The sequence below is a fragment of the Stomoxys calcitrans genome, chromosome 2 (assembly GCF_963082655.1).
Source record: "Stomoxys calcitrans chromosome 2, idStoCalc2.1, whole genome shotgun sequence".
Classification (NCBI taxonomy): Eukaryota; Metazoa; Arthropoda; class Insecta; order Diptera; family Muscidae; genus Stomoxys; species Stomoxys calcitrans.
Genome location: NC_081553.1, coordinates 104,781,916 through 104,794,028, shown reverse-complemented (window position 1 = coordinate 104,794,028; position 12,113 = coordinate 104,781,916). Strand labels below are relative to the sequence as shown.

The 12,113-nt window shown below is 40.0% G+C and overlaps 2 protein-coding genes across 4 annotated transcripts in view; both read left to right on the top strand.

Annotated features, from left to right (window-relative positions):
- Positions 1–3,553, top strand: part of LOC106094728 (methylthioribose-1-phosphate isomerase) — a 60,386-nt gene extending 56,833 nt beyond the window's left edge. For both annotated transcript variants that reach the window (XM_059363264.1, XM_059363263.1), the window contains exon 6: positions 2,727–3,553. In XM_059363264.1, the coding sequence (XP_059219247.1) occupies positions 2,727–3,056 (330 nt within the window). In that variant the 3' untranslated portion in view covers positions 3,057–3,553. The remainder of the gene's footprint in view (positions 1–2,726) is intronic.
- An 87-nt stretch (positions 3,554–3,640) lies between these two features.
- Positions 3,641–9,200, top strand: LOC106094729 (protein-lysine 6-oxidase). 2 transcript variants are annotated; one of them, XM_059363261.1, is made up of 4 exons: positions 3,641–3,770; positions 6,893–7,695; positions 8,004–8,801; positions 8,863–9,200. In XM_059363261.1, the coding sequence occupies exons 2-4, from the start codon at positions 7,599–7,601 to the stop codon at positions 9,096–9,098; spliced, it is 1,131 nt and encodes a 376-aa protein (XP_059219244.1). In that variant the 5' UTR covers positions 3,641–3,770; positions 6,893–7,598; the 3' UTR covers positions 9,099–9,200. The 2 variants fall into 2 exon arrangements, with proteins under 2 accessions (XP_059219244.1, XP_059219245.1); XM_059363262.1 differs by lacking the exon at positions 3,641–3,770 and having other exon boundaries at positions 5,304–7,016; positions 7,137–7,695.
- Positions 9,201–12,113: the final 2,913 nt, after the last annotated feature.

Here is a 12,113-nt window from a genome sequence, read left to right as displayed (position 1 = left end):
CGAACATAGGCAGCAGTGGGTCACAAGCGTCGTCGTCGTCGCCTTCTGCGTCCTCGTCGTCGGACTATGTGACCCCCCGACCTCTCCTATACGGCAATATACGCAACGGCAGCATCCCAGCCCAAATATTGCCAGGCCAGTGCCCGGAAATCGTATCGTTTTTGAGGCTAAACTGCAACGAACACCGTGGCAAGATCCATGAGATTGTGGATTTCATGAGTCGAAAAGATATATTGGCCGCAGCGATCTAGGAGACAAAGCTGACCAATATCAGCAGCTTGCACAGTTGTCATGGATGCAATGGAATGGAGGTGGGGGATTGGCCTTCGTTATACACCATTCCGTGTAATATAGACCCATCAGGTCCGGTACGGCCGAGATAGAGCTATACAGCGTGTACATACCAACATAAGTGGGTTACTATCTGGTTACTACTACTATCTAAAGGAGGTGGTATTTTATAAAAAGTTTTTCAAAACAAAACAAAGAAAAGATTTTTCAATGTTTTTTTGGTTTCCATTGGAGAGGTATCAAATACATGAAAAAAATTCCAGGTAACTATGCAGTCACACCAAATACCAGACCACTGAAGACGTGGTTCGCTGAGTAGCGCAAATTGTGCTACGAAATCAGGAAACCCTACCCTGTGTAAGCTTCTTGGTAGGATGGATGATGTGTGTGTGTGTGTGTCTTCCGCCTGGTCTTCTTTTCTTGGAGTCTTGTGTTTTCTTTCCCTTCGTTTTCCGTTCTACCGGGGGCCCAGCATCGTAGAGGAGGTGGTGTTTCATAAAAAGTTTTTCAAAATTCAAAAAAAAATTTTCAATGTTTTTATGTTTCCATGGAGATGTGTCAAATATATAAAAAAGTTTCCGGATAACTATGCAGTCGCACCAAACACCAGAACTATTGTGAAAGTATCGAAAAAAATAAAAGGCTAGTATCTCACGTTCGTTTACTTCGAACAGCATCAACAGCAACGAGGTTCCTAATCCAGTTTAGTTTTTGAGAGCAGCAGCAGCTCAACCCATTCAAAAGATCCCCCTTGAAAATTCCAAGCACAGTTGCCCGTAGGAGAATGAAGTTGCCCAAGCTATGTAGGAGAACGAAGCGGCCGAAGATGTGGTTCGCTGTTGAGCGCAAATTGTGTTACGAAATCAGGGAACCCTCTACCCTGTGTAAGCTTCTTGGTAGGATGGATGATGTGTGTGTGTGTGTTTTCCGCCTGGTCTGTGCACCGGCTCTAGTTTTACAAGACCGTATTATGGTCATGCAGTCTAAAATAGATCTCAGTCCCTTCTTGGTAGGAGTCTTTCGCCTTGTTTTTTCTTTTCCTTCGTTTTCCGTTCTACCAGGGGCCCAGCATCGAAGAGGAGCTGGTGTTTCATAAAAAGTTTTTCAAAATTCAAAAAAAAAATGTTCAATGTTTTTATGTTTCCATTGGAGATGTGTCAAATATATAAAAAAGTTTCCGGGTAACTATGCAGTCACACCAAACACCTGAACTATTGTGAAAGTATCGAATAAAATAAGGGGCTAGTATCTCACTTTCGTTTACTTGGAGCAGCATCAACAAAATGCAGACTCAGCTTAGGCCCAAATACGACATATCCACTTGCGACAGGCGTAAATCGTATTCGGTCTCTTATTTTACTATCCCCTCGATGTTGTTGTTGTTGTAGCAGTTTATTGTGTTCTATCTTTCGTCTGCTTGATTCTGTTGAGTGTCAAGACCCAGGAACTCTGCGACTAAGATGGGGTGCGTCCACAGAGATCTGGGTCTGAGTCGAGTGGGTCTGGCCGGGCAGTTAAACAGGTGACGTGTATCGTGCGGTCCCTGGTTACAATCGGGACATACATCTTGCACGTCGGCATTAATCCTAGCTTTGTGGAAATTGAGGCGGCTGCATCTGCCGGAACGTAATTGAGCCAGAACCACTCTGGTTTACCGGGGGAGGTCGATTTCTTCGGGTGCAATGGGTGGCGGTCGTTCTCCAAGGACTACATTCACCCGGTAGCCAATTACCGCGTCTGCTACCGTGTCTGCATGAATGTTGTTCAGACCCGCTTGATATGCCGCTTGATCTAGAGGTTCTCTCTTGTAGCGCTGAACCTCACGCTCTAGATCGTGTAGATCTACCTTAAGGCTTCTGGGTGGTGGGTATCTATCCACAAGATGATGATTTGGATGGTTTCTGCGATAACAGCCCAAAAGGTATTGCTTAGACAGCATCCCCTCGATGTTCCTACTCCAGTTTAGTTTTTGAGAGCAGCAGCAGCAGCTCAACCCATTCAAAACATCCCCCTTGAAAATTCCAACACAGTTGCCCAACCGCCGTAAACGTCCTGTGCCATCCCCTGCCTTATCTTCCAACTTTTACCTATGGAGTTGTGACGGAAGTAGATTGCACTCAGTTCCCATTTTGATCATCTTCTCGATGTTCCTTCTCCAGTTTAGTTTCTAGTCAAAAATCACGCCCATGACTTGGCCTTCGGGAATAGCGGCAGCTTACCCACCCATAAGAGGTATTCGGTGCCAAAGAATTAATATCATGCTGCCCTTAATGCCTCTGGGAAAATAAGCTAATAAATGTGTGTGACACCACTGCCTATAAAGTACGGAAGCTCTCTCTTTGGCCAATCTTACTTGGGAACATATTTTACTAACTATTTAAGTAGCCTATATTCTTGTTTCATTTTGTCTTATCATATGGCCATTTTATTTCTAGGTTGCCGCCAATGGAGATACTGCCAATAAAATTGGCACCTATCAAATTGCTGTTGTGGCCAAACACCATGGAGTGCCATTTTTTGTGGCTGCCCCCTTAACATCCATAGACTTGCACATACCCAGCGGAGATCACATTATTATCGAGGAAAGACCAGATCGGGAAATGACTCATGTGGGTGAGCATAGAATAGCTGCACCCGGTATTAACTGTTGGAATCCTGCCTTTGATGTTACACCTGCTTCGCTTATAACTGGCATAATTACGGAGCGTGGTGTATTCAGTCCAAACAAGCTTAAAGATGAAATTAGTGCTTTATTAGAATTGTAAATGTAATGTCCATATATTTTCTTTTTATTGTTAAGTTTAAACACACAGCTCTTTTAAATTTCCTTAATTTAAATGAAGTCCTACTTGAATGTCCTTGAGCGAGAGAGAACAAAAAAGCACAGAAAAAAGGTACGATGTTACGAATTTCTTTTTTTTTAATCCCACTTTTGTATTATTAGTTTTCTTTATAACTCAATCTACATACAGACATATTTAGTTGTGATATTGTTGACAAATACTAGCGACATTTAATTTTGCTAACATACAATTTTGCTCAAAAACATTCAATTCGAGTCCAGCCAATTATTCAATCGTATCGAAATTAGACACAAATATCCTTTATATACATCATACATACCTATACATACATAAATACGTTTTTTATAAAGTACAGATCCGATTCCAGTTTTCTTTTGCTACAATAGAATGTTAATTAGATTTTAAGATGACAGCTTAATATGTTCATGATCAATAAATCAATATTGAGAAAACTAGAATTCAAGATGTACAATGGACCATTAGTTGTGGAACGTACTCATTTACTAACTTAGCTGGCGTTTGGTCCTCCAGCTGAACTTGGAAAACATTTCTAAGCGCCTCGATTTTTTGCCTTGCCTGCTATAGCAACAACCCATTCTTCAGAACCATATAAGAATACGCAATCCCTGAACGTATAGGATTTTCGATGACGTCCATGTAGTCAACAAAAAAATGGTAAGTGTTGATATTTTTCTCTTTGTTCTTTTTCAGGATTGTGAGCATAGTGTAAATATTTGGTCTATGGTGGATTTACCGGGTCTAAAATCACATTGGTAAGGCCCATTTACCTTGTTTCCTTTACAGTGCGTCGCCTCTGGTCTTAAATAATTCAGTCGGCAATTTATCGGCTCCTGCTGCCTTGATGTTTTTCTCGGGTTATTGATGTACTGACCTCGTACTGACTACCGTAGTATTTAATATCCCATGAACCTTCCCTTAACCCATTTTAGACAGATGTTGCGTTTTCGCATCAGTGACTTGGCGAATATTTACAAGTGTGTATGGCTGTTTGTTACTTATGTTTGGTTAGATTACTTAGATTGAAAAGAGGTTGCAGATATTTATCCGCCCCATGCCACAATGGACATACAGCTAAGCCAGTAATCGGCTTGTTGTGCGCTCTAAATACAAAGCAAGTAAAATGGCGTTAAGTTCTGCTGGGCCGAACTTTGGATACCCACCACCTCGGATATATATGCATACCACCTTTCGTAATAATCGGGTGAAAAATGCATTATTTATACTCCCATAGCAGCTGTATCGAAATATTGTCCAATTTGGACCAAATTCGGCACGTAGATTGAGTGGTCTAATAAGTACAAGTCATTGTTCAATTTTGTAGAACAAAATATTGGTTTTTTTTGTTAGCTATATGCAAATATATAGACCGTTCTGAACCATATACGACACGGATGTCGAAAAGCCTAACATAATTCACTGTGACAAATTTCAACGAAATCGAATTATAAACGCACCTTTTAAGGGGCCAAGATTTTTAAACCAAATGTGAACCGATCAGGGCAAAATTGAAGAGGAATTTCAAAAGCCTTAACACAACTCACTAGCCCAAACTTCGGCGACATCGGACAACAAAAGTGCTTTTTATGACCCCAAAACATTAAATCAAGAATCGGTGTATATGGCAGCTATATCCAAACCTGGACCGATCTGGGCCAAATTGCAGAAGGATGTCGAGGGGCGTAACGCAACTCACTGTCTCAAATTTCGACGAAATCGGGCAATAAATGCGCCTTTTATGGGCCCAAGACCTTAAATCGAGAGATCGGTCTATGTGGCAGCTATATCCAAATCTGGACCGAACTGAGCCAAATTGAAGAGGGATATCGAAGAGCCTTACACAACTAACCGTCCCAAATTTAGGCAAAATTGGACAATAAATGCGCCTTTTATGGGCCCAAGACCTTAAATCGAGAGATCGGTCTATATGGCAGCTATATCCAATTCTAGACCGATCTGGGCCAAATAAAAGAGTGATGTCGAAGGACCATACATTACTCACTGACCCGAATTTCAGCAAAATCGGATAATAAATGTAGCTTTTATGGGCCTAAGACCTTAAATCGACAGATCAATCTATATATGGGGACTATATCAAGATATAGTCCGATGTAGCCCAACTTCGAACTTAACCTGCTTATGGACAAAAAAGGAATCTGTGGAAAGTTTCAGCCCAATATCTCTATTTTTTGAAGACTGTAGCGTGATTTCAACAGACAGACGGACGGACATGGCTAGATCGTCTTAGATTTTTACGCTGATCAAGAATATATATAGGGTCGGAATTGGATATATCGATGTGTTGCAAACGGAATGATAAAATGAATATACCCCCATCCTTCGGTGGTGGGTATAAAAAAGTAACCTCGAAAAGAAACTCTATGTTAGGAATTTCGTGCTACTTACAAAAACCTTTATTGTTTTCCATGCCACTCCCCTAGGTTGGTTCATGTCTGGTATAGTGTCCCCACCTAAGTGCCGGTGTCAGTTAGCCGCGAATGACGGGAAATGATAAAGGAAATGCTCCAACGTTCAATCATCTTTCCCGCATGCCCTACACATGCTATCACTTGCCGCACTGATTTTTCATAAGTGAGCTAGTAGTCCTATGTGTCCCGTCATGATACCAATAGCTATACTGACCTACTTCTTACTTCCTTTCAGTAATAGCCTCGTCTTCTCACTAACTGGATCCCCCCATAGGATTTTCGCCGTCCTACGATTGCTTCGCTGTTTCACAGGGTTGCATGCGCCAAGTTTATTGACGGCAGTCCTCTGGCCTCCACCGCCAATTAGTCTGCTCTTTCGTTGGTGCGTTAAATTGGCCCACCTTCGTCTTCGTCTCGTGAACAGGCATATTTCGGTCTTCTCTGGGTTAACATTGAGACCTCTGGGTTTAGCCCAGTCATATGCCATATGCCAGGCCCTTTCGATCTTTCTGCATAGCCGGTGAACGGAGAAGGGTAAAATTAAAAAAATTGCTGAAAATGATTGATGTCTTGGCAAATATACGAAAAGTTTTATCAAATATGAAATCGTAGCAGGGTGGAACAAAAAGTATTACAAAATTTCTATAATTGGTACCATTTAGTACATTCTTTATAGATTGAGCTGCAGATCTGAAATTTGGGATACAGGCATATTTCGGCAGTATGTACCAGACGACAAGAAGATTTTCTTGATATTCGCACATTTTGGTACTAAAACGCGCAAGATGGCACCTTCTTTACGGATTGAGCAAAAATTGCAAATTTTGCCCATGAACATTCCACTCAGGATCAGGGGCAAACTTCTCACATATCAATGAGTGCAGTCCGATCAAGTTTAAGCTCAAAGATAAGGGGCCTCCTTTCTATAGTCGAGTCCGAACGGTGTGCCGCAGTGCGACACCTCTTTGGAGAGAAGTTTTACATGGCATTTATTTATTAACTCACAAATTTTACCGGCATAAGGAGGGGAAAACCACCGATGAATTTTTTTTTCTGATGGTGTCGCCAGGATGCCAGGAACCCAGGCGTTCAGCGTCATAGGCGGTCATGCTAACCTCTGCGCTACGGTGGCCTCCATTAAAGAATATTACCCTTAAATTTTGTCTCTAGAAAAATATTAAAATTTTTTCAAAAAAAAATTTGTTTTTAATAGGAATTTCATTACAATTTTGCCCTCCAGAAAATAAAATTTAAGGCGATCCTGGCCTGAGCAAATTGTTGGCTTTGTAAAATATTATAAATATGAAATTTTGTCATTATAAAGAAAATATTAATGAAATTTTTGTTTAGAATAAATTTAATTTAGATTTTTTCTCTATACAAAACGAGCCCCCACCCCCTGGCTGCGTCCCTGGCTTTATATTAACCGGTCTCTCGAAACTTTAATTTTTGTTCTGGTTTGATAAAAGTTTTGGTATGTAAAATAAAATTTATTTAGTTTGCATACATTTTTAGCAGAATTCATGGTGGAGAGTTCCCATGATTCGGCCCGGCCTAGTTTCTTAAAAATAGACGAACATTTATTATTTAATAGGTAAATTGCTGCCGGTAAAAACTCTCATATTCCTATTCGAAGTTTCGAATAGAATTAATCGATTACGGATACCATAAACCAAAAAATGCGAAACTTGATCGTAATAAGTCGATTGCGGATGCAAGAATTAGGTCCCAGCTCCGGGGTTTTCTTTGACCCTGGACACATGCATCAAAAGCAAACGAAGGATACACTCTAGGAAGTGGATATGAATCCTATGGCGGAGAGTAATAGAAATTCCCAGGCAAGAAACATTAAAAAAGTCCCCTATAATGTATCTTCCAGGAAATTTGCCAATTGAATACATTAACCAGGCCTATCATTTGTTCACAGATAACGAATGAATGAATGGCTTCATTGAAAACAGACAAAAGATCAAGACACCTGTGAAGTGCTGACCCAAAAAGCGATGGAACAAAAGCTGCAACACATTAAATTCGAATAAAACTCTATTTTCAGACAATGAGTTGCTTAGTCAAATTTTTAGCTTACTCATTTAAAGTTAAAATGTTGGTCTTGTACGTTGTACTTATTTTTAAAGTTTTCCTTCAAATCAATGGTAAGTGATAAACATTTTTGTGCAAGATGATATATTGGTTTTCCCAAAAAGTAATTGCGGATTTTTCATATAGTCGGCGTTGACAAATTTTTTTCACAGCTTGTGACTCTGTAATTGCATTCTTTCTTCTGTCAGTTATCAGCTGTTACTTTTAGCTTGCTTTAGAAAAAAAGTGTAAAAAAAGTATATTTGATAAAAGTTCATTCTAAGTTTTATTAAAAATGCATTTACTTTCTTTTAAAAAATCCGCAATTACTTTTTGGGCAACCCAATATATGGAGAAAAATTTAATTTTTTTTACTCCTTAGCTGATATGAAACAACCTTTGACGGTTTCGACAAACTTCCAAAACATGTTGGTGCGTTTAAGTAACGTTGGACCTAATCAAACTCCCGTGCCAAATACCAGTGAGGGGCGTGTGGAAATCAGCACTGACTTTGGTCGCACTTGGGGCACCATATGTGCCACACATTGGAGTTTTCGGGAGGCCAATGTAGTCTGCCGCCAACTGAATTTGGGCTTTGCCAGCTCTACCAATCAAACTACCCAGTACGGCAATAGCAGCGTCCATCCCTGGGGCATAGTGGGCACACTGTGTCGAGGCAACGAAAAACTTCTAAGGGACTGTGTCCGTGAGGCCACTTATCCCGGAGCTTGTAATGCGAACAATAAAAATGTGGCCATAGTTAAATGTGTGGATAAAGTGCCAGATTTAAAATTGATTGGAGAAGAAATTCAGAGATCATTGTTTTTGGATAGCAGACCATTGTTTAGTTTAAAATGTGCGCTGGAGGAGAAGTGTTTATCGAAAGATGCCTATGAACTGGCACGTACACAGCCCAGCTCTAAGCGGAAACTACTCAGATTCAATACGAAAGCAGAGAATGTAGGTCGAGCCGATTTCAGTCCCTATGCCAACTACAATCAATGGCAGTGGCATCAGTGCCATTTGCATTATCACAGCATGGAGGAATTTGCCAGCTTTGATATCTTCGATATGCGCTATCGCAAAGTTGCTGAGGGTCACAAGGCCTCTTTCTGCCTCATGGATATTTCATGCAAAGCCGGTATAACCCCAAAACACACTTGTGGCAATAGGCAACAAGGTAAGTGGTCGAGCTTGATATAGGTGTCTGGTCTTCTTTCTTGTTTGGTTATTTTTTCCAGGTATTTCAGCAGGCTGTGCGGACGTTTATTCCGCCTATTTGGACTGTCAATGGGTGGATGTTACAAATTTACCCATTAATCGCACCTATATTCTTCGGGTAGCTATAAATCCCAATTATTCCATTGGAGAGGAATCCTATGAAAATAATAGTGTCGAATGTCTGTTGGACTATACCGGAGAAAGAAATTCTACAAGGGTCAGAAATTGCAATGCTGTGGCATTGTGGTATTCCTAGTGAAAAATGTGGAAATTTTGTTTTGTATATTAGAAGTAGTCATTAAATATATCATCAATGGCCAAAAAGGATTTTTATTTCGAGCTAGTTATAGCTCGATCATTACCCCAAAAAAAAAATTAAATTCAGAAAAACTCATGAAATTTTTATTTGAATCGATAGTATGGTCCATATGATTTAATGCCTGCAGATTATTTCATGCAAATGTTGACCGTGACTGCGCCTCAAGTGGTACATTCGCTTAATTTTGGCATACTCTTTCCAACATTTCGGCCTGTTTATTCGTGAGATAAATGTTTCAATACTGTCCTCCAATGCGTCAATTGAAGCGAGCTTGCCTGTATACACCTGAGCTCTAACACAGCCCCACAAAAATAGCCTAAAGCCGTAAATTGCATGATCTAGGCGGCCAATTGACTGGTCCCGAAAGTGAAATAAAATGTTCACCGAACTCGCCTCTCAATAAGTCCATTGTTATGCGTGCTGTGTGGCATGTGGCACCGTCTTGGTGAAACCACATGTCATGCAAGCTCTTACTATTTGGGCAAGCTCTTGCATTTTGGGCAAAAAAAAAGTTGGATATCATCTCACGATATCGATCGCCATTCACAAATACGTAACGATTCGCATCATCTTTGAAGAAGTACGGCCCAATGATGCTACCAGCCCATAAACCGCACCAAAATGTGACTTTTTCTGGATGCATTGGTAGCTCTTCCAACGTTTCTGAACTGTTGATAATAAAATTCAATAATTTGCAAGCGTTGTTCGTATGTGACAGTGAAACAAACACGAAATGCTTCAACGCACAGTGGGAGAAAATCTCAAAATAAACTAGTGAAATATATGCCGTGTTGGAATAGTTAGAGCTGAGGTGTAAAAAAAAATTTGAGCAAAATTTCAAGGGCTTAGGTTGTCCGGGCGCTTCTTGGCAGGTCCCTAAATTTGGTCACCTTGGCATTTACAAAAATTTTTCGGGCTGCCAAATCTTCATTTGTGGTCCGATATTCAAAAATTTAGTCGGCGTTGACAAATTTTTTCACAGCTTGTGACTCTGTAATTGCATTCTTTCTTCTGTCAGTTATCAGCTTTTACTTTTAGCTTGCTTTAGAAAAAAAGTGTAAAAAAAGTATATTTGATTAAAGTTCATTCTAAGTTTTATTAAAAATGCATTTACTTTCTTTTAAAAAATCCGCAATTACTTTTTGGGCAACCCAATATTTTGCAATTTGCGAAGTCATTTGTGGTTCGATTTTCATTTGTATACCCTCCACCATGGGATGGGGGTAAACTTCTCAGATACTGTGGCAGTCGGCGAGGAAAGCGTTTAGCAAAATTTTGACAAGATGGGTCCATTAATGCGCTTGCTCTGACTCTAGAAGTTAAAATCGGACGATATATATATGAGAACTATATCTAAATCTGAGCCGATTTCGTTGAAATTCACAGGAAATGTCGAGAGTCAAGAGAATTTCTGTCGAATTTCGAGAGAATCGGTTAACAAATGACCGATGATTTATTGCCATATTACTGCAAATCGGACGAACATATATATAGAAGCTATATTTAAATCTAAACCGATTGCGAGCAAACTTTACAGACATTGAGAAAGTCGTCGAGGAAAGTGTTGTACGAAGTTTTGTGAAGATTGGTCAATAAATGCGCTTGCAGTAGCAGTGAAAATCGGGCGACGTATATATGACAGCTATATCCAAATCTGAACCGATTTATTCCAATTTCAATAGGCTTCGTCTTTAGGCCGCAAAACATGGTTGTATCAAATTTTAAGATGATCGAATGAAAACGAATCAGAAAGTGTGATTCTGAGTCGATCGGTATACTTATCAATGGGTCTATCTCTCTTCGTTCTGGGTGTTACATATATAGGAGCTATATCTAAATCCAAACCGATTTCGAGCAAACTTTACAGACATTGATAAAGTCGTCAAGGAAAGCGTTGTACGAAGTTTTGTGAAGATTGGTCAATAAATGCGCTTGCAGTACCTATAGGAGTGAAAATCGGGCGACATATATATGACAGCTATATCTAAATCTGAACCGATTTTTTCCAATTTTAATAGGCTTCGTCTTTAGGCCGCAAAACATGGTTGTACCAAATTTTAAGATGATCGGATGAAAACGAATCAGAAAGTGTGATTCTGAGTCGATTGGTATACTTATCAATGGGTCTATCTCTCTTCGTTCTGGGTGTTACATATATAGGAGCCATATCTAAATCCAAACCGATTTCGAGCAAACTTTACAGACATTGATAAAGTCGTCAAGGAAAGCGTTGTACGAAGTTTTGTGAAGATTGGTCAATAAATGCGCTTGCAGTACCTATAGGAGTGAAAATCGGGCGACATATATATGGCAGCTATATCCAAATCTGAACCGATTTTTTTCAATTTCAACAGGATTTGTCTTTAGGCCGCAAAACATGGCTGTACCAAATTTTAAGATGATCGTTCTGGGTGTTACAAATGCACTAAGTTATAATACCCTGTACCACAGTAGCGTTCGCCCTTGGACCAAAAAAGTGACTTGTGCAAAATTTTACGACAGTCGGACAACAAATGCGACCAGTACCTTGATTACATGAATACATGGACATACAAACAGGTGGATTTAGCTAAATCGAATCAGAAAGTGATTCTAAGCCGATCGGGGTACTTATCAATGGGCTCTTCTAGCTCTTCTCCTTCTTTGCGTTGCAAAGAAATGCACAAAGTTTTAATACCCTATACCACAGACGTGTTGTAGAGTATAAAAAAACAAATAAGAGCGTGATAAGTTCGGCCGGGCCGGATCTTATATACCCTCCACCATGGATGGCATTTGCCGAGTTCTATGCGCGGTATCTCTTTTTAGGCAAACAAAGAATATTGAAATAGAACTGTAATGATATTGGCGCCAAATCAAGTTATAGTTCGATTCGGACCATAAATGAATGCTGAACATTGTAGAAGTCATTGTGTAATATTTCAGTTCATTCGGATAAGAATTGCGGCTTGA